The sequence below is a fragment of the Mesoplodon bidens genome (genome assembly GCF_964165515.1).
Source record: "Mesoplodon bidens genome assembly, chromosome: 3".
NCBI classification, from domain to species: domain Eukaryota; kingdom Metazoa; phylum Chordata; class Mammalia; order Artiodactyla; family Ziphiidae; genus Mesoplodon; species Mesoplodon bidens.
The window spans coordinates 36545614-36563263 of record NC_138178.1 but is presented as its reverse complement, the minus strand read 5'-3'; the positions used below and the strand labels follow the sequence as shown (position 1 = coordinate 36563263).

Sequence of the window (17650 nt, the reverse complement as noted above, 5' to 3'; positions counted from 1 at the left end):
CAGATAAGTCTCTTCCCTCATGAATCTTACAGCCTAATGTTTTTCTGCTAGATTATTGGTTCCCAAAGCATTGAGACCTCCTTTGCAAATTAATTTTTTCATGGACTCTCATTCAGTAGTGTTGTTTTTAATGGCTGGTCATTGGGAACACATTTGTGGATATAAAGTTGGGTCCCCAGTGGGTTGGGCACTATCATTTTAGGCAATTTATGAAAGCATCGAGCTCCAGTCCAGAACTGGTCAATGGCTTAATAAACACCGTCGTTCATGGTTTCCCATAAATGACAATCACATAAAGACAAACATACAAGCAACATGGAATTCAGTTTGTTGTTTTTTGGTGGAATTTTGGCATTCGAAATTCTGCCTACTAGTTCTGCCGTAATCATATTGTTTTTCTCCCCTGAAAGAATTTGAATAGGTTAATTAGGCCTGATGAGGCCCTTTTAAAATTAAGGTGTTCTCCCCTCCCTCTCACCTAGTTGATATGTTTACTTAACTGCTTGGCAAAATTTCCTGGGCAGCTAGTAGACCCTGTAATAAATACTGGGTATTTATATTCACTTTAACTTTTTTTTTAGTTTCCAGATCTTCCCTGAATAGAAACTTACCCTGAGAGGATACAGCGTCAGTCTGCCAGTTCACCCCCAAGGGGGTTGTATGTATCATAGCATGGTTCCACCTTCTCACCTTTGAGTGAAATTTGCTCTTGGCCTAGGGCTCAGAGGACCGAGGAGCCTGCCTTGCCTGTTGACTAGGCCATTCTAGATCACTGGGTGAGCTCACCATGCGTGGATCTAGCTTGTTCAGATGCTTCAGGGGAAACCCTGCTGAGTGCTCTGCAGGGTGAGCCATGGTTCCTAAGCTGGTATTTGTGGACATGGGGCAGGGGCCATCACCTCTGGGTCCTGAGGACTGCCCCCAGGCAAGGTAGGCAGGCAGCCGTCTGTGGTACGCTCTTTCCAACTTTGGCTGCTTGCAACAGGTTGCAGACACTCATGTATGCTGAAGCTTTTTATTTTGACTACACCTTTAATTTTAATTAAGTTACCTCACCGATTTTCTAGCTGGCAGTCCCTTGCTGAGTCATGCCAGATGTGCTTAAAGAGTTTTATAGTGATGATTTTTAGAGTCCTCTGTAAGAAGCTCCTCAAATTTTTTTTAATATAAATTTATTTATTTTATTTTATTTATTTATCTTTGACTGTGTTGGGTCTTCGTTGCTGCATGCGGGCTTTCTCTAGTTGCGCGAGTGGGTGCTACTCTTCATTGCAGTGCGTGGGCTTCTCATTGCAGTGGCTTCTCTTGTTGTGGAGCTCAGGCGCTAGGCACGTGGGCTCTAGAGCACAGGCTCGGTAGTTGTGGCGCATGGGCTTAGGTGCTCCGCGGCATGTCGGATCTTCCCGGACCAGGGCTTGAACCCGTGTCCCCTGCATTGGCAGGTGGGTTCTTAACCGCTGTGCCACCAGGGAAGCCCCAAGTGCCTCAAATTTTTTTGGCCTGCCTAATTTCTTCTTTCCATAGGTTAAAAATATAATTTAATAAAATTACTTAAGCAATAAAATTTGAAATAAATCATTTGAATAAATAATTTGAAAATGTAGATAAAGGAAAGAAAATAATTTCATTATCTGTTGAGATATTTTTGACATTTTAGAGTATTCCTCTAGGCTTTTTCTTAAGAACTATGTATAGTAAAAAAATTTTTTTTGTTTTAAATAGAGATTGTACTGTGTGTACACTTCAGTATCTTTTTTCCTCATTTTAGGAGCATTTCTCATAGTCTTAAATATTGATCTATAATGATGCCTTGTATTTAATTGTGTAAATAGACCATAATTTATTGAACCAACTTCCTATTGTTGGGACTTTAGGTTGTGTCTCATTTTTTGTTATAAATAATTCTGTAATGATTATTTTTGTCACATGCATCTCTATTTCCTTAAGATAAATATCTGGAAGTGGAATTATTGAGCCTTATGTATGTACTGCTAAATTGCTCTTTAGACAGGTTGTATCAATTTCTATTACTTTCAAAATGCTTATTTTGCCACATCTCTGCCAACACTGGGGATTATTAGTTTTTGAAAACTGGTCAGTTTAATAAGCCAAAAATGTTTCTCATTATTTTAATTTGTGTTTCTCTAATTTTTTGTGAGGTTGCAACTTTTGTTATGTATGTATGAATTGTCCATTTGTGGTTGTTCTTTTTTTAAGTGCCCGCTCATCACTTTTGCTTATTTTTCTAATATGTTGATTATCTTTTACTAACTACTTTTTAAGGGCCTTTTACATATTAATAAAGATATTAATGATAGTAATTATTATATGTTGCAAATATTCCTTTTGGTTGTTTGCTTTTTAACTATGTGTTGGCAGGTTTTTGATGAATAGAACTTTTTATTGGTAGTCTTTTTCTTTGCAGTTTCTCCTTTGCTTTTTTTTCCTACTTTTTTTTTTTTTTGGCTGCATTGGGTTTTCTTTGCTGTGCACTGGCTTTCTCTAGTTGCAATGAGCAGGGGCTACTCTTTGGTGCGTGGGCTTCTCACTGCGGTGGCTTCTATTATTGCTGAGCATGGGCTCTAGGTGCACAGGCTTCAGTAGTTGTGGCACAAGGGCTTAGTTGCTCCGCGGCATGTGGGATTTTCCCGGACCAGGGATCGAACCTGTGTCCCCTGCATTGGCAGGCGGATTCTTTTTTTTTTTTTAACATCTTTATTGGAGTATAATTACTTTACATTGTTGTGTTAGTTTCTGCTGTATAACAAAGTGAATCAGCTATACGTATACATATATCCCCATATCCCCTCCCTCTTGCATCTCCCTCCCACCCTCCCTATCCCACCCCTCTAGGTGGTCACAAAGCACCGAGCTGGTCTCCCTGTGCCATGTGGTTGCTTCCCGCTAGCTATCTATTTGACATTTGGTAGTGTGTATATGTCAATGCCACTCTCTCACTTCGTTGGCAGGCGGATTCTTAATCACTGTGCCACCAAGGAAGTCCCTCTCCTTTGCTTTTATAACAGGGTACATTTTGATTAATTTTTACTTTCTACTTATAAACAATGTGATACTTACTTTAGAGCAGAGTTTAAAGAAATACAGACACTTGGGCACACTGTGAGTTTTTTTTTTTTTTTTTAATATTTATTTATTTATTTATTTGGCTGCACCAGGTCTTAGTTGCAGCGTGCAGGATCTAGTTCCCTGATCAGGGATCGAACCTGGGCCCCCTGCATTGGGAGCGCAGAGTCTTAACCACTGGACCACCAGGAAAGTCCCCCACTGTAAGTCTTTTAACAGTTATCGATTGCTGCTGATTTTGGTTGTCCTTACTAGGGCTAAATAGAAAACAGGATTTGATCTTTGGCTTTTAAAAGTATCAACCTTGGTATTTAAAATTCAAAGGTTATAAAAGTTTTTCCTGCTGCTGATGTTGAGCTGCCACACCATTTATTGGCTCTGATTTTCCTAGCAAAAGATACTTTTTGCTCTGACCTCTGACCATTCTCAGCCAATCCCTGAGATTTCTCTGTGTGGAGAACATCATTACTTTCATGTTGTATCTCTCTGCTTCAAGCCCCTGTGACTTGGAGTTAAACAACAGTAGGCTTCTCGATAATCCTTGCACACACTGCCAACTACTACCCCTCCTCCCCCACAGGCTTTTCCCAGCACCTTAAGAAGACCAATCTATTCCATCCTTCTCCCTCAATCTATTTTTCCTAGACTGAAGCGGGGTGGGGGGGGAGTTGGAGATAAGTTTATAAAGCAAATACCACATAGGTGTTTCCTTATAGTTGGGATCAGCCTGCATAGTGGTTCAGTTGGTATTGGGATGCTGATTGCTTCCACTGATATCCAGTATATTCCCCTCGCTTATGGGCTCCAACAGTTCTATTCCACCAGACAATCATTTGTTGTCCAGAAACTTTACATCTCGTTTCAGCGAGATATTCTGCCGACTCATATTTAGTTAACAGGTATTTCACTTTATTAGTATCTACCATAATTAGATATCTTCCCAATGGGGTGGTCTGTTTCATTTTCCGTGAGAACTCTTAAGTAGGCAGATGTGTTTTTTTGGGGCTTGGTGGGGTGGGACACGAAACCAAACCTGCAAGCCTGTTGATCCCATGGGATGGCAATAGATATATCTCTGCCAGCTGTTCCCCTGTGGTTCTAATTTTTGTTTCTTTTTTCTTTATTTTCCCTTTTTAAAATTATAAAGGCAGTCTACCAGCGCACACACACAAAAGTTGTAAAAAAAATCACACACCAGTAATCCCACCACCCTGCATAAATTACTTTTCTCTTTTAATCTTGGCTCAAATGCATACTTAGTTTTACATTGTCATAGTTTGACAACATTTTTGTATGTGTTTTTTATTTTAATCTTAACGCTGTAAGTAATTTTTCATGTTGCTACATAGATTTCATAATTGGGATTTTTAATAACTACATAATAGTCTATCAGTTACTTAACCATTCCCTGTCCTTGGACATTTAGATTCTTTGTGTGTATGTGGGTGTCTCCTTTTTGTGTTGTTTTAATAATGCTATACACTTTTGCATATAGCTTTTGGGAATTTTTGTTCTTAGGATAAATTTCTGGCAGTGGGGTTCCTGGACCCAAGGATTTGCCCCTGATCTGGTTCTGTGCAGCTACTGTACTGCTTTCTAAAAGAGTTATGTCAATTTGCATCCACAAAGGCTTTCACTACAAACATGGTGTAGGAAATACTTAAGCAAATAAGGCTCTGGGATGCTGAAGCAGATGCAGGATTTATGGGCTGAACAAGGGAGATAGTGGGGTTTTTTCTTCCTCTTTCCAGCAGGTTTGAGCCAGGCAGCTTCATGTCTTATCTAAGTGTGAGTATTTTAGTAACTTCCTAAGGGAAGGCCTCTTTCATAGGGCCTTGGGTTTCCTCCTTTGCAGTAGTTTTTGTAGCTCTGCTTCTACAGATCATGAAGGAAACGGGCGGATTTTCTTTCCTTTGTGTATTAAGTTAAAATAAAATTTAGGGCTTCTCTAAAACTATTCCCTGGCCAGTTTGATAACTGTGTGCTTCTTTGAGAGTCACCCTGTCCCTCAGGTTTAGTGATCCATTCACCAACCAATAATAGATTTGGGGTGAAAATTAAGGAATCAAGCAGACACTGACTAGAGAAAAAAACACCTAGGGGATGACATAATCTGCTAGAGTTTGTTTAATCCTGGCAGTGATAAATCATTTTGGATTTGCTTGGATTCATGCAGCAAAAAACCAAGTTATACAAAGTTAATGATTAATTACTAAGAGTAAATTAGGAGAAGTTATAGCCAAGTCTCATATGAATCAGAAGTTTTCTAAAGAACGGAGGTACTGAGCCATGCTTTTTTTTTTTTTTAAAGGGCTGAGTGATTGTTTTTTTGCTAATGCTTATGATCATGGAGTGATGATATTCCCTGAGAAATTGAGGGAGTGTGGTGTGAGTGTACCCTCTTTTTGGCTCTGCAACCAACCAGGAATTTCCAGGTATTAATGTTTAGAGCCTGCCAGGCAGGCTTGTCACTACATGCTAACTTTTCTTTCCACTCCTCCCCCAATGTCCCCAGCATTTTGGAAACCTGTTGGGGTAAAACTCAGGTGTGTGACTTCCCATAGTGTGGGGATTTGTGCATGTGCGTGCTGGCTGCATGTGTGTTAGCGAGATGGGTTTGTGAAGAAGATGATGCTGGACAGAGCCCAGTGGGATCCTGGTGATCACTGATTCTGTTCTCTGTTTCTGTTACAGCCCTTGCCAGCATCCAGCCATGGGGGATATGAAAACTCCAGATTTTGATGACCTTCTGGCTGCCTTTGACATCCCAGACCCCACCAGCCTTGATGCCAAGGAGGCCATCCAGACCCCCAGTGAGGAGAATGAGAGTCCCCTCAAACCTCCAGGCATGTGTATGGATGAGAATGTGTCCTTGTCTCACTCAGGATCAGCCTCAGATGTGCCAGCCGTGAGTGTCATCGTCAAGAACACCAGCCGCCAGGAGTCATTTGAAGCGGAGAAAGACCACATCGCTCCCAGCCTCCTACACAATGGATTCCGGGGCTCGGACCTGCCTCCAGATCCCCACAACCTAGGCCACAACTGTGGGAAGTTTGATTCCACTTTCATGAATGGAGATAGTACCAGGAGTTTCCCCGGCAAGCTGGAACCTTCCAAGTCAGAGCCCTTACCAACTTTTAACCAGTTCAGTCCAATCTCCAGCCCCGAACCCGAGGATGCCATCAAAGATAATGGGTTTGGGATAAAGCCCAAGCACTCTGACAGTTATTTCCCACCCCCTCCTGGGTGTGAGTCTGTGGGGGGCCCGGTCCTGGAGGCTCTGACTAAGTTTCCAGTCCCAGAGCTGCATATGTTTGATCACTTTTGTAAGAAAGAGCCCAAGCCAGAACCCCTGCCCCTGGGGAGTCAGCAGGAGCACGAGCAAGGTGGGCAGAAGGCAGTGGAACCTCACAAGGAGCTGGATACCAGTCGATTCTTTGGGGAAGCTTTGGAGTTCAACAGCCACCCCGGCCACAGTATCGGAGAGCCCAAGGGGCTTGCCTCGGAGCTAGGTACCTGCTCGTCAGTGCCCCCTAGGCAGCGTCTTAAGCCAGCTCATTCCAAGCTGTCCTCTTGTGTTGCAGCCTTGGTGGCCCTGCAGGCTAAACGAGTGGCCAGTGTCACCAAGGAGGATCAGCCTACCCACACAAAGGATCCCTCAGGGCCCACAAAAGAGGGCTCCAAAGGCAGCCCCAAAATGCCCAAGTCACCAAAGAGTCCCCGGAGCCCTCTGGAGGCCACTAGAAAAAGTATCAAGCCATCAGACAGCCCTCGGAGCATCTGCAGTGACAGCAGCAGCAAAGGCTCCCCTTCTGTGGCTGCCAGCTCCCCACCAGCAATTCCCAAAGTCAGAATCAAAACCATTAAGACATCATCAGGGGAAATCAAACGGACTGTCACAAGGATCCTGCCAGACCCTGACGATCCCAGTAAGTCCCCTGCTGGGTCACCTCTAGGAAGCGCCATTGTTGAGGCCCCGAGCGAGGTGCCAGAGGATGAGGTCACTGCCCTGTCTGGGGCGGAGCACTTTCTTGAGGTGGGCACAAATTCAGGGAGCCCCCAGGGTGACAGGAAGGGGGATGAGAGCATGACAAAAGCCAGTGAATCTTCAACTTCCTGCTGCGGCTCTGGGTCCCGGGGCCCAAAGGGGGCTGCCTCGGGCTCACAGATGGGCAAGAAGCAGCAGCAGAGCACAGCACTGCAGGCATCCACCCTGGCCCCTGCCAACCTCCTGCCCAAAGCCGTGCACCTGGCCAACCTGAATCTGGTCCCTCACAGTGTGGCTGCGTCTGTGACGGCCAAGTCCTCAGCACAGAGGCGGAGCCAGCCACAGCTCACGCAGATGTCGGTGCCCCTGGTCCACCAGGTGAAAAAGGCCGCCCCACTGGTTGTGGAGGTCTTCAACAAGGTCCTCCACAGCTCCAACCCCGTGCCCCTCTACGCGCCAAATCTTAGCCCACCTGCGGACAGCAGGATCCACGTGCCGGCCAGTGGGTACTGCTGCCTGGAGTGTGGGGATGCGTTTGCCTTAGAGAAGAGCCTGAGCCAGCACTACGGCCGGCGGAGTGTCCACATCGAGGTGCTGTGCACACTGTGCTCCCAGACGCTGCTCTTCTTCAACAAGTGCAGCCTGCTCCGGCACGCCCGTGACCATAAGAGCAAGGGGCTCGTCATGCAGTGCTCTCAGCTGCTAGTGAAGCCCATCTCTGCGGACCAAATGTTCGTGTCGGCCCCCGCGAACTCCATGGCACCAGCAACCCCGGCTCCCCCCTCCTCCCCCAAACATGGCCTCACTTCAAGCAGTGCCAGCCCCCCACTTCCAGCTTTGCCGCTCTACCCAGACCCTGTGAGGCTCATCCGGCACAGTATCAAGTGTCTCGAATGTCACAAGCAGATGCGAGACTACATGGCTATGGCCGCACATTTCCAGAGGATGACGGAGGAAACCGAGGGGCTGGTAAGCAGACCCTCTCTGTGATAGTTGTCAGGCCCCTGGTTCGCACTGTTCCATGACTGGGCAAGGAGAGAGAAGCTCATTGATGTGGGGCAGTGTGGCATCTTAAGAGTCCTAGAAGAGGAATCTGGCTTGCTGGTTAGCAACCCACCTGGATATTTAGTGCTTGGTGTTTATTGGGAAAAGCATCCTGCCCACAACTGAGGGGAGACCCTGAAGATTTAACGAGTGTATTTATGGACACTCCCACTCCAGTGGGCTCTCAGGGTCCATTGTTGGGCCGGGGCTAGGGCTCTGCTGGATGGTCCCCTGGTCTCTGGCAGCTGTCAGCACAGTCCTTGCACGTGCCCAAAGAACTTGGGGGCAGAGGTAGGTGCATCACTGCCCTGTGCGTCAGTCTGTACTTCTGACTACCTTGTCTTTACCAAGTTGTTGTGCCCCACGGTGGACATAGCTGTTTTTGCAGAATCCCCTTGGGGAAGCTGTCGTAGGGCCAATAGCAGGGTTGATGTGGAAGGAGAGTAGACTGACATGTGGGCCCCGAGTCAAAGGCTTTGGGGCCTCTTCCCTTCATCTCTGTTCTCACTACTAAGAAAGCAGCTGCCCTTATCTCTTGTTCCGATTCTTGGTTATGCTTGATGAGAACTTGATGAGTGTGTGTGTGTGTGTGTGTGAGTGAGTGAGTGAGTGAGTGAGTGAGAGACTTCAGGCATTCCATGCTGAAAACACCCTTTGGCACCTTGTGGTTGTCTGTATTAGCAAGGTACTCTGAAGAAGCAGGCCTCCAGAAGGCTCTTCTCTTCCCTCTCCAAGTGGCTCCCTTAACAACTTAGCCAAGCCCAGCCCCTCACCAAGCCTCCCTAAGCCAGGGCCACAGAGGCCTGGAAGGAAAGCAGACCAGCTCTTTTTACTTCAGTTCACAGTGACCCATGCACCTGTTGGTGTCTTGATGAGCTCTGCCCTTGTTTATCGAGTGTCCCACGTGTGCACAGAGGCTCTGTGTCAAGAGCAGGGTTGCCCGTAGGAGGAAGTCGCACCATTCTTCCAGGAGCTCACGATGGCTCAGCAAGGGCAGGGCTCCCCACCTGAACTGCTAGAGTGTGTGGCAGGCTAAGGGCTGAAAACAGGCTTGTAACATAGTTGCATAGGGTTCCTCAGAGGGACTAATTCCTTGTGGTTCCAGGCATAGGGAGGGTGCCACGTGGACATGACATTTGAGCTGGACCTGCAAGGATGAGTTTGGAGGAGGGGGAGGGGCAAGGGGTGTTCCAGGTATAGGGCAAAGGTATGGGAAAGTGCAAAGTGGTTTGAGGAACAGGGAGTTGTTGGGAGTGAGACCAGCCTTGGGAGTGTTGGGCTAGAGACAGGAGGTGGAATTCAGTAGGCAGCCCCTGAAAGGGGCCAGCAAGGTGCCATAAGTCCCTGTTGCCTCTCATCTTCACCTTCTCTGTTTCAGTTTGCATTTTCTTTCTAATGAGTCAGGTGGAGTGTGGGTCCCCCAGGCCCTTTCCTCTGGGGCTTCAGGTATTCCCGCTGTACCAGCATGGTTGACTTGGACAGGATCACTTCTTCTGGGTCATCTGATCAGAACCTTTGCCAGTGAAGGTCTGATAACCTGTGCCTGTGGTTTTTTCCCCCCACACTTTTCTTCACTCGCCTTTTAAAATCTGAACAGGCTAAGGTCTGGGTGTAGGATCCCAGGCTGGCACGCTTCTCATCCTGCATCTTCTCTGTGTCATTCTCCTTCAGTGGGAGCTGGACAAGAGGGCCCCCCAGAGGGAAAGGGAGGGATTGCTGTCAGGCTTCTCTCAGTCCAGCTCTATTCTCTCACAGAATCTCCTGCCAATAAATGTGGCCTCAGAGTCTCAGGGAAAGGGGAAGGCTTGAGTTCTGGGATCAAAATCTAACCTTGATGGCTGTTGGCTTTGGGTTTCCCAAGATGGTACCCAAGCTTTAGGCCATATGAGGGGCAGGCAGTGGACCAGTGGGGTGGGATTGGGCTCCACTATGCTGGAGGGACTGTAGGACAGCGTGTTTGGGCCGTTGACTTCTTCCTGGGAGTCTGAACCACTTATGCCTCCCTCTGCAGTGGCTGGAGGGGTCCTTCTCCTTACATTCCAAGCCACCTTGTTGGGCAGATGTCAGCACAGAGAGATTATTTCTTCTTGTTCTTAAGCTTTTGTTTAACTCTGTCATTATCACACCTAACAAAATTAATAACAGTTCCTTAACATTGTCTAATACAATTCATATTCAAATTTTCCCTTCATGTCAAAATTGTCTTTTTACAGTTGAGCTTGTTTTGAATCAGAATCCAAATGTGGACCAAGTGTTGTGTTTGTTTGTTATATCTTTGAAATTTCTCAATCTAGAGCAGTACCTATTCCTACTCCACCCAACAAGGGCCCCCCGCCCCCCCTTATTTTTCACATCATTGCTTTGGTTTTTTTTTTTTTTTTTTTTTTTTACGGTATGTGGGCCTCTCACTGCTGTGGCCTCTCCCACTGTGGAGCACAGGCTCCGGACGCACAGGCTCAGCGGCCATGTCCTACGGGCCCAGCCGCTCCGCGGCATGTGGGATCCTCCCCGACCGGGGCACGAACCCGTGTCCCCTGCATCGGCAGGCAGACTCCCAACCACTGCGCCACCAGGGAAGCCCACATTGCTTTGTTGAAGAAACTGGTTTGTGTGTCCTGAGAACTTTCCAGGACAATTCTGGGTTTCACTGATTGCTTCCTGAGAATTTTTCAGGATAATTTTGAGTTTAATTGCTTCCTCATACAGTTAATTTGTTCTATACCCCATATTTTATCTGTAGACTAGAAGTTAGCAGTGAAGGCTTGATTAGATTCGTCTTGAGGAATGGGAATACTGTGTTCTTCATAATTCATTACTTCAGGGAGGCACAATGTGCTTGATTGTCTCCGCTTTAATGATGCTAAACTTGATCAGTGAGTTTAGGTTGGTGATATTCAGATCCCTTCCTTATAAAGTTTCCTATCTTTTTACCTAATGATTTTAGCAGCCGTTAATAATTGCTGTTTGAGTCAGTATTTATTAGGAGTTGCAGGAGGTTGTTTTAAATTTTATTATTTCTTTCTCATTTATTAGCTGGAATTCTGTATAAAATCTTTTCCCCTTCCTTGAGGGCTATTAGGTTACCCTGAAGTACAGTTTATGTTGGAAAAGTGGATAAATTTGTTTCCCTCAGTTAACAGTTTTCACAGTAGTGAATTGATGCCCCAACAATCTTAAATGGTGTTTTGAGAGTCCCTCCTCTATTATTTTTAAAAATTGTGGTAAAATACACGTAACATAAAGTTTACCATCTTAACCATTTTTTAAGTGTACAGTTTAGTAGTGTTAAGTACATTCACATTGTTGTGCAATCAGTTTCCAGAACTCTTTTCATCTTGCAGAACTGAAACTCTAAACCGATTAAATAACAACTCCCTATTCTCCCCTCCCCTTTCCCCCTGGCAACCACCATTCTACTTTCTGTTTCTGTGAATTTGACTATTCTAGGTACCTCACATAAATGGAATCATACAGTGTTTGTCTCTTTTTGACTGGCTCATTTCACTTAGTATAATATCTTCAAGGTTCATACATGTTTTAGCATTTGACAGAATTTCCTTTCTTTTGAAGGCTGAATAATATTCTATTGTTGTATATACCACATTTTGTTTATCCATTCATTCACTGATGGACACTTGCGTTGCCTCCAGTTGTATTATGAATAATGCTGCTATCAACATGGTGTATAGATATCTTTTCAGGACCTTACTTTCAATTCTTTTTTTGTGTGATCACATATTTTATTTTATTTTATTATAGTTGCTGTACAATATTATGTTAGTTAGAGGTGTACAATATAGTGATTCACAATTTTTAAAGGTTATACTCCAAGAATGCTCAACATCATTAATCATTAGAGAAATGCAAATCAAAACTACAATGAGATATCATCTCACACCAGTCAGAATGGCCATCGTCAAAAAATCTAGAAACAATAAATGCTGGAGAGGGTGTGGAAAAAAGGGAACACTCTTGCACTGCTGGTGGGAATGTGAATTGGTACAGCCACTATAGAGAACAGTATGGAGGTTCCTTAAAAAACTACAAATAGAACTACCATATGACCCAGTAATCCCACTACTGGGCATATACCCTGAGAAAACCATAATTCAAAAAGAGTCATGTACCAAAATGTTCATTGCAGCTCTTTTTACAATAGCCCGGAGATGGAAACAACCTAAGTGTCCATCACCGGATGAATGGATAAAGAAGATATGGCACATATATACAATGGAATGTTACTCAGCCATAAAAAGAAACGAAATTGAGCCCTTTGTAATGAGGTGGATAGACCTAGAGTCTGTCATACAAAGTGAAGTAAGTCAGAAAGCGAAAGACAAATACCATATGCTAACACATATATATGGAATTTAAGAAAAAAAATGTCATGAAGAACCTAGGGGTAAAACAGGAATAAAGACACAGACCTACTAGAGAATGGACTTGAGGATATGGGGAGGGGGAAGGGTAAGCTGTGACAAAGCGAAAGAGAGGCATGGACATATATACACTACCAAACGTAAGGTAGATAGCTAGTGGGAAGCAGCCGCATAGCACAGGGAGATCAGCTCAGGGAGATCAGCTCGGTGTTTTGTGACCGCCTGGAGGGGTGGGATAGGGAGGGTGGGAGGGAGGGAGACGCAAGAGGGAAGGGATATGGGAACATACGTATATGTATAACTGATTCACTTTGTTACAAAGCAGAAACTAATTTAAAAAAACGGTTATTGTGTTGTACAATATTAGTTCTTTGGGATATATATCCAGAAGTGGAATTGCTGGATCATATGGTAATTCTATTTTTAATTTTTCGGGGAGTCCCCATACTGTTTTTTACAGTGGCTGTACTATTTTACATTCCTACCAATAGTGCACATGGGTTCCAGTTTCTCCACATCCTCACCAGCATTTGTTATTTTCTGTTTTTTTCATAGTAGCCACCCTAATCGGTATGAGGTGACTTCCTCTATTATTTTTAGTGGTAGTGTTATAATGAAGTTATTGGTTTCTATATATTCAGTATGTTTATGTATTCAGTCATTCTTTTTTTTTCTTTTCCGTTATGGTTTATTACAGGATATTGAATATAGTTCCATGTGCTATACAGTAGGACCTTGTTGTTTATCCATTTTATATGTAATAGTTTGCATCTGCTAATCCCAAACTCTCAATCCATCCCTCCTTAATCCCCTCACCCCCTTGGCAACCACAAGTCTGTTCTCTATGTCTGTGAGTCTGTTTCTGTTTCATAATAAGTTCATTTGTGTCATATTTTGGATTCCACATATAAGTGATATCATATGGTAGTTGTCTTTCTCTTTCTGACTTACTTCACTTAGTATGATAATCTCCAGGCCCATCCATGTTGCTACAGATGGCATTATTTCATTCTTTTTTGTGGTTGAGTAGTATTCCAATGTGTGTGTTTGTGTGTGCATACATACATGCATACCACATCTTCTTTATCCATTCATCTGTCCAGAGACATTTAGGTTGCTTCCATGTCTTGGCCATTGTAAATAGTGCTGCTATGAACATAGGGGTGCATGTATCTTTTCGAATTGTAGTTTAGTCTGGGTATATGCCCAGGAGTGGGAATTGCTGGATGATATGGCAACTCTATTTTTAGGTTTTTTTTTGTTGTTGTTACGCAGGCCTCTCACTGTTGTGGCCTCTCCCGTTGCGGAGCACAGGCTCCGGACGCGCAGGCCCAGCGGCCATGGCTCATGGGCCCAGCTGCTGCGCGGCATGTGGGATCCTCCCAGACCGGGGCACGAACCCGTGTCCCCTGCATCGGCAGGCGGACTCTCAACCACTGCGCCACCAGGGAAGCCCTATTTTTAGTTTTTTGAAGAACCTCCATACTGTTTTTCATAGTGGCTGCACCAATTTACATTTCCACCAACAGTATAGGAGGGTTCCCTTTTCTCCACACCCTCTCTACCATTTGCTATTTGTAGACTTTTTAATGGTGGCCATTCTGACTTGTGTGAGGTGGTACCTCTTTGTAGTTTTGATTTGCATTTTTCTAATAATTAGCGATGTTGAGCATCTTTTCATGTGCCTACTGGCTGTCTGTATGTCTTCTTTGGAGAAATGTCTGTTTAGGTCTTCTGCTCATTTTTTGATTGGGTTGTTTGTTTTTTTTGTTATTGAGTTGTATGAGCTATTTGTATATTTTGGAAATGGAGCCCTTGTTGGTTGCATTGTTTGCAAATATTTTCTCCCAGTCTGTAGGTTATCTTTTTGTTTTGTTTATGGTTTCCTTTGCTGTGCAAAAGCTTATAAGTTTGACTAGGTTCCATTTGTTTATTTTTGCTTTTATTTCTATTGCCTTGGGAGACTGACCTAAGAAAACATGGGTACAATTTATGTCAGAGAATGTTTTGCCTACGTTCTCTTCTAGGAGTTTTAAGGTGTCATGTCTTATATTTAAGTCTTGAAGCCATTTTGAGTTTATTTGTGTGTATGGTGTGAGGGTGTGTTCTAATTTCATTGATTTACATGTGGCTCTCCAGCTTTCACAACACGACTTGCTTGAAAGGACTGTCTTTTCTCCATTGTATAGTCTTGCCTCCTTTGTCAAAGATTAATTAACTGTAGGTTTGTGGGTTTATTTCTGGGCTCTCTATTCTGTTCCGTTGATTCATATGTCTGTTTTTGTGTCAGTACCATGGTATTTTGATTACTTTAGCTTTGTAATATTGTCTGAAGTCTGTGAGGGTTATGCCTTCTGCTTTGTTCTTTTTCCTCAGGATTGTTTTGGCAATTCTGAGGCCTTTATGTTTCCATATAAATTTTAGAATTATTTGCTATTTCTGTGGAAAATGTCCTGGTTAATTTGATAGGGATCGCATTAAATCTGTAGATTGCTTTAGGTAGTGTGGCCATTTTAACAATACTAATTCTTCCAATCCCAGAGCATGGGATATCTTTCCATTTCTTTGAAACATCTTTGGTTTCCTTTATCAGTGTTTTATAGTTCTCATGATATAAGTCTTTCACCTCCTTGGTCAGGTTTATTCTTAAGTTGTTTTGTTTGGGGGGTTTTTTGAGGTGATTTTTTTTAACATCTTTATTGGAGTATAATTGCTTTACAATGGTGTGTTAGTTTCTGCTTTATAACAAAGTGAATCAGTTATACATATACATATGTCCCCATATCGCTTCCCTCTTGCATCTCCCTCCCTCCCACCCTCCCTATCCCACCTCTCTAGGTGGTCACAAAGCACCGAGCTGATCTCCCTGTGTTATGGGGCTGCTTCCTACTAGCTATCTATTTTACGTTTGGTAGTGTATATATGTCCATGCCACGCTCTCGCTTTGTCACAGCTTACCCTTCCCCCTCCCTGTATCCTCAAGTCCATTCTCTAGTAGGTGTGCATCTGTATTCCCGTCTTGCCCCTAGGTTCTTCTGACCGTGTTTTTTTCTTTTTTCTTTTTTTTTTAGGTTCCGTATATATGTGTTAGCATATGGTATTTGTTTTTCTCTTTCTGACTTACTTCACTCTGTATGACAGTCTCTAGGTCCATCCACCTCACTGCAAATAACTCAGTTTCGTTCCTTTTTATGGCTGAGTAATATTCCATTGTATATATGTGCTACATCTTCTTTATCCATTCATCTGTTGATGGACACTTAGGTTGCTTCCATGTCCTGGCTATTGTAAATAGAGCTGCAATGAACATTGTGAACTCTTTTTTTTTTTTTTTTTTTTTTTTTTTTTTTTGGTACAGCGGGCCTCTCACTGTTGTGGCCTCTCGCATTGCGGAGCACAGGCTCCGGACGCGCAGGCTCAGCGGCCATGGCTCACGGGCCCAGCCGCTCCACGGCATGTGGGATCTTCCCGGACCGGGGCACGAACCCGTGTCCCCTGCATCGGCAGGCGGACTCTCAACCACTGCGCCACCAGGGAAGCCCTGTGAACTCTTTTTGAAGTATGGTTTTCTCAGGGTATATGCCCAGTAGTGGGATGGCTGGGTCGTATGGTAGTTCTATTTTTAGTTTTTTAAGGAACCTCCATACTGTTCTCCATAGTGGCTGTATCAATTTACATTCCCACCAACAGTGCAAGAGGGTTCCCTTTTCTCCACACCCTCTCCAGCATTTATTGTTTGTAGATTTTTTGAGGATGGCCATTCTGACTGGTGTGAGATGATATCTCATTGTAGTTTTGGTTTGCATTTCTCTAATGATTAGTGATGTTGAGCATTCTTTCATGTGTTTGTTGACAATCTGTAAATCTTCTTTGGAAAAATGTCTAATTAGGTCTTCTGCCTATTTTTGGATTGGGTTGTTTGTTTTTTTGATATTGAGCTGCATGAGTTGCTTGTATGTTTTGGAGGTTAATCCTTTGTCAGTTGCTTCATTTGCAAATATTTTCTCCCATTCTGAGGGTTGTCTTTTGGTCTTGTTCATGGTTTCCTTTGCTGTGCAAAAGCTTTTAAGTTTCATTAGGTCCCATTTGTTTATTTTTGTTTTTATTTCCATTTCTCTAGAAGGTGGGTCAAAAAGGATCTTGCTGCGATTTATGTCACAGAGTGTCTGCCTATGTTTTCCTCTAAGAGTTTGATGGTGTCTGGCCTTACATTTAGGTCTTTAATCCATTTTGAGTTTATTTTTGTGTATGGTGTTAGGGAGTGTTCTAATTTCATTCTTTTACATGTAGCTGTCCAGTTTTCCTAGCACCACTTATTGAAGAGGCTGTCTTTTCTCCACTGTATATTCTTGCCTCCTTTATCAAAGATAAGGTGACCATATGTGCTCGGGTTTATCTCTGGGCTTTCTATCATGTTCCATTGATCTATATTTCTGTTTTTGTGCCAGTACCATACTGTCTTGATTACTGTAGCTTTGTAGTATAGTCAGGGAGCCTGATTCCTCCAGCTCTGTTTTTCTTTCTCGATTGCTTTGGCTATTTGGGGTCTTCTGTGTTTCCATACAAATTGTGAAATTTTTTGTTCTAGTTCTGTGAAAAATGCCAGTGGTAGTTTGATAGGGATTGCATTGAATCTGTAGATTGCTTTGGGTAGTAGAGTCATTTTCACAATGTTGATTCTTCCAATCCAAGAACATGGTATATCTCTCCATCTATTTGTATCATCTTTAATTTCTTTCATCAGTGTCTTATAATTTTCTGCATACAGGTCTTTTGTCTCCTTAGGTAGGTTTATTCCTAGATATTTTATTCTTTTTGTTGCAATGGTAAATGGGAGTGTTTTCTTAATTGCTCTTTCAGATTTTTCATCATTAGTGTATAGGAATGCAAGAAATTTCTGTGCATTAATTTTGTATCCTGCTACTTTATGAAATTCATTGATTAGCTCTAGTAGTTTTCTGGTGGCATCTTTAGGATTCTCTATGTATAGTATCATGTCATCTGCAAACAGTGACAGTTTTACTTCTTCTTTTCCCATTTGGATTCCTTTTATTTCTTTTTCTTCTCTGATTGCTGTGGCTAAAACTTTCAAAACTATGTTGAATAATAGTGACGGTAGTGGGCAACCTTGTCTTGTTCCTGATCTTAGTGGAAA

General features: G+C 43.4%; 1 protein-coding gene across 9 annotated transcripts in view; it reads left to right on the top strand.

Moving 5' to 3' along the window:
- Positions 1-17650, top strand: part of ZNF592 (zinc finger protein 592) — a 57227-nt gene that overhangs the window by 22579 nt on the left and 16998 nt on the right. For 5 of the 9 annotated variants that reach the window (XM_081227927.1, XM_081227928.1, XM_081227925.1 and 2 more), the window contains one exon: positions 5779-8041. In XM_081227927.1, coding sequence (XP_081084053.1) covers positions 5798-8041 — 2244 coding nt within the window. In that variant the 5' untranslated portion in view covers positions 5779-5797. Of the gene's footprint in view, positions 1-519; positions 777-2918; positions 3288-5395; positions 5520-5778; positions 8042-17650 lie in introns of those variants that run through there. The other 4 variants (XM_081227923.1, XM_081227922.1, XM_081227929.1 and 1 more) reach the window with 3 other exon arrangements.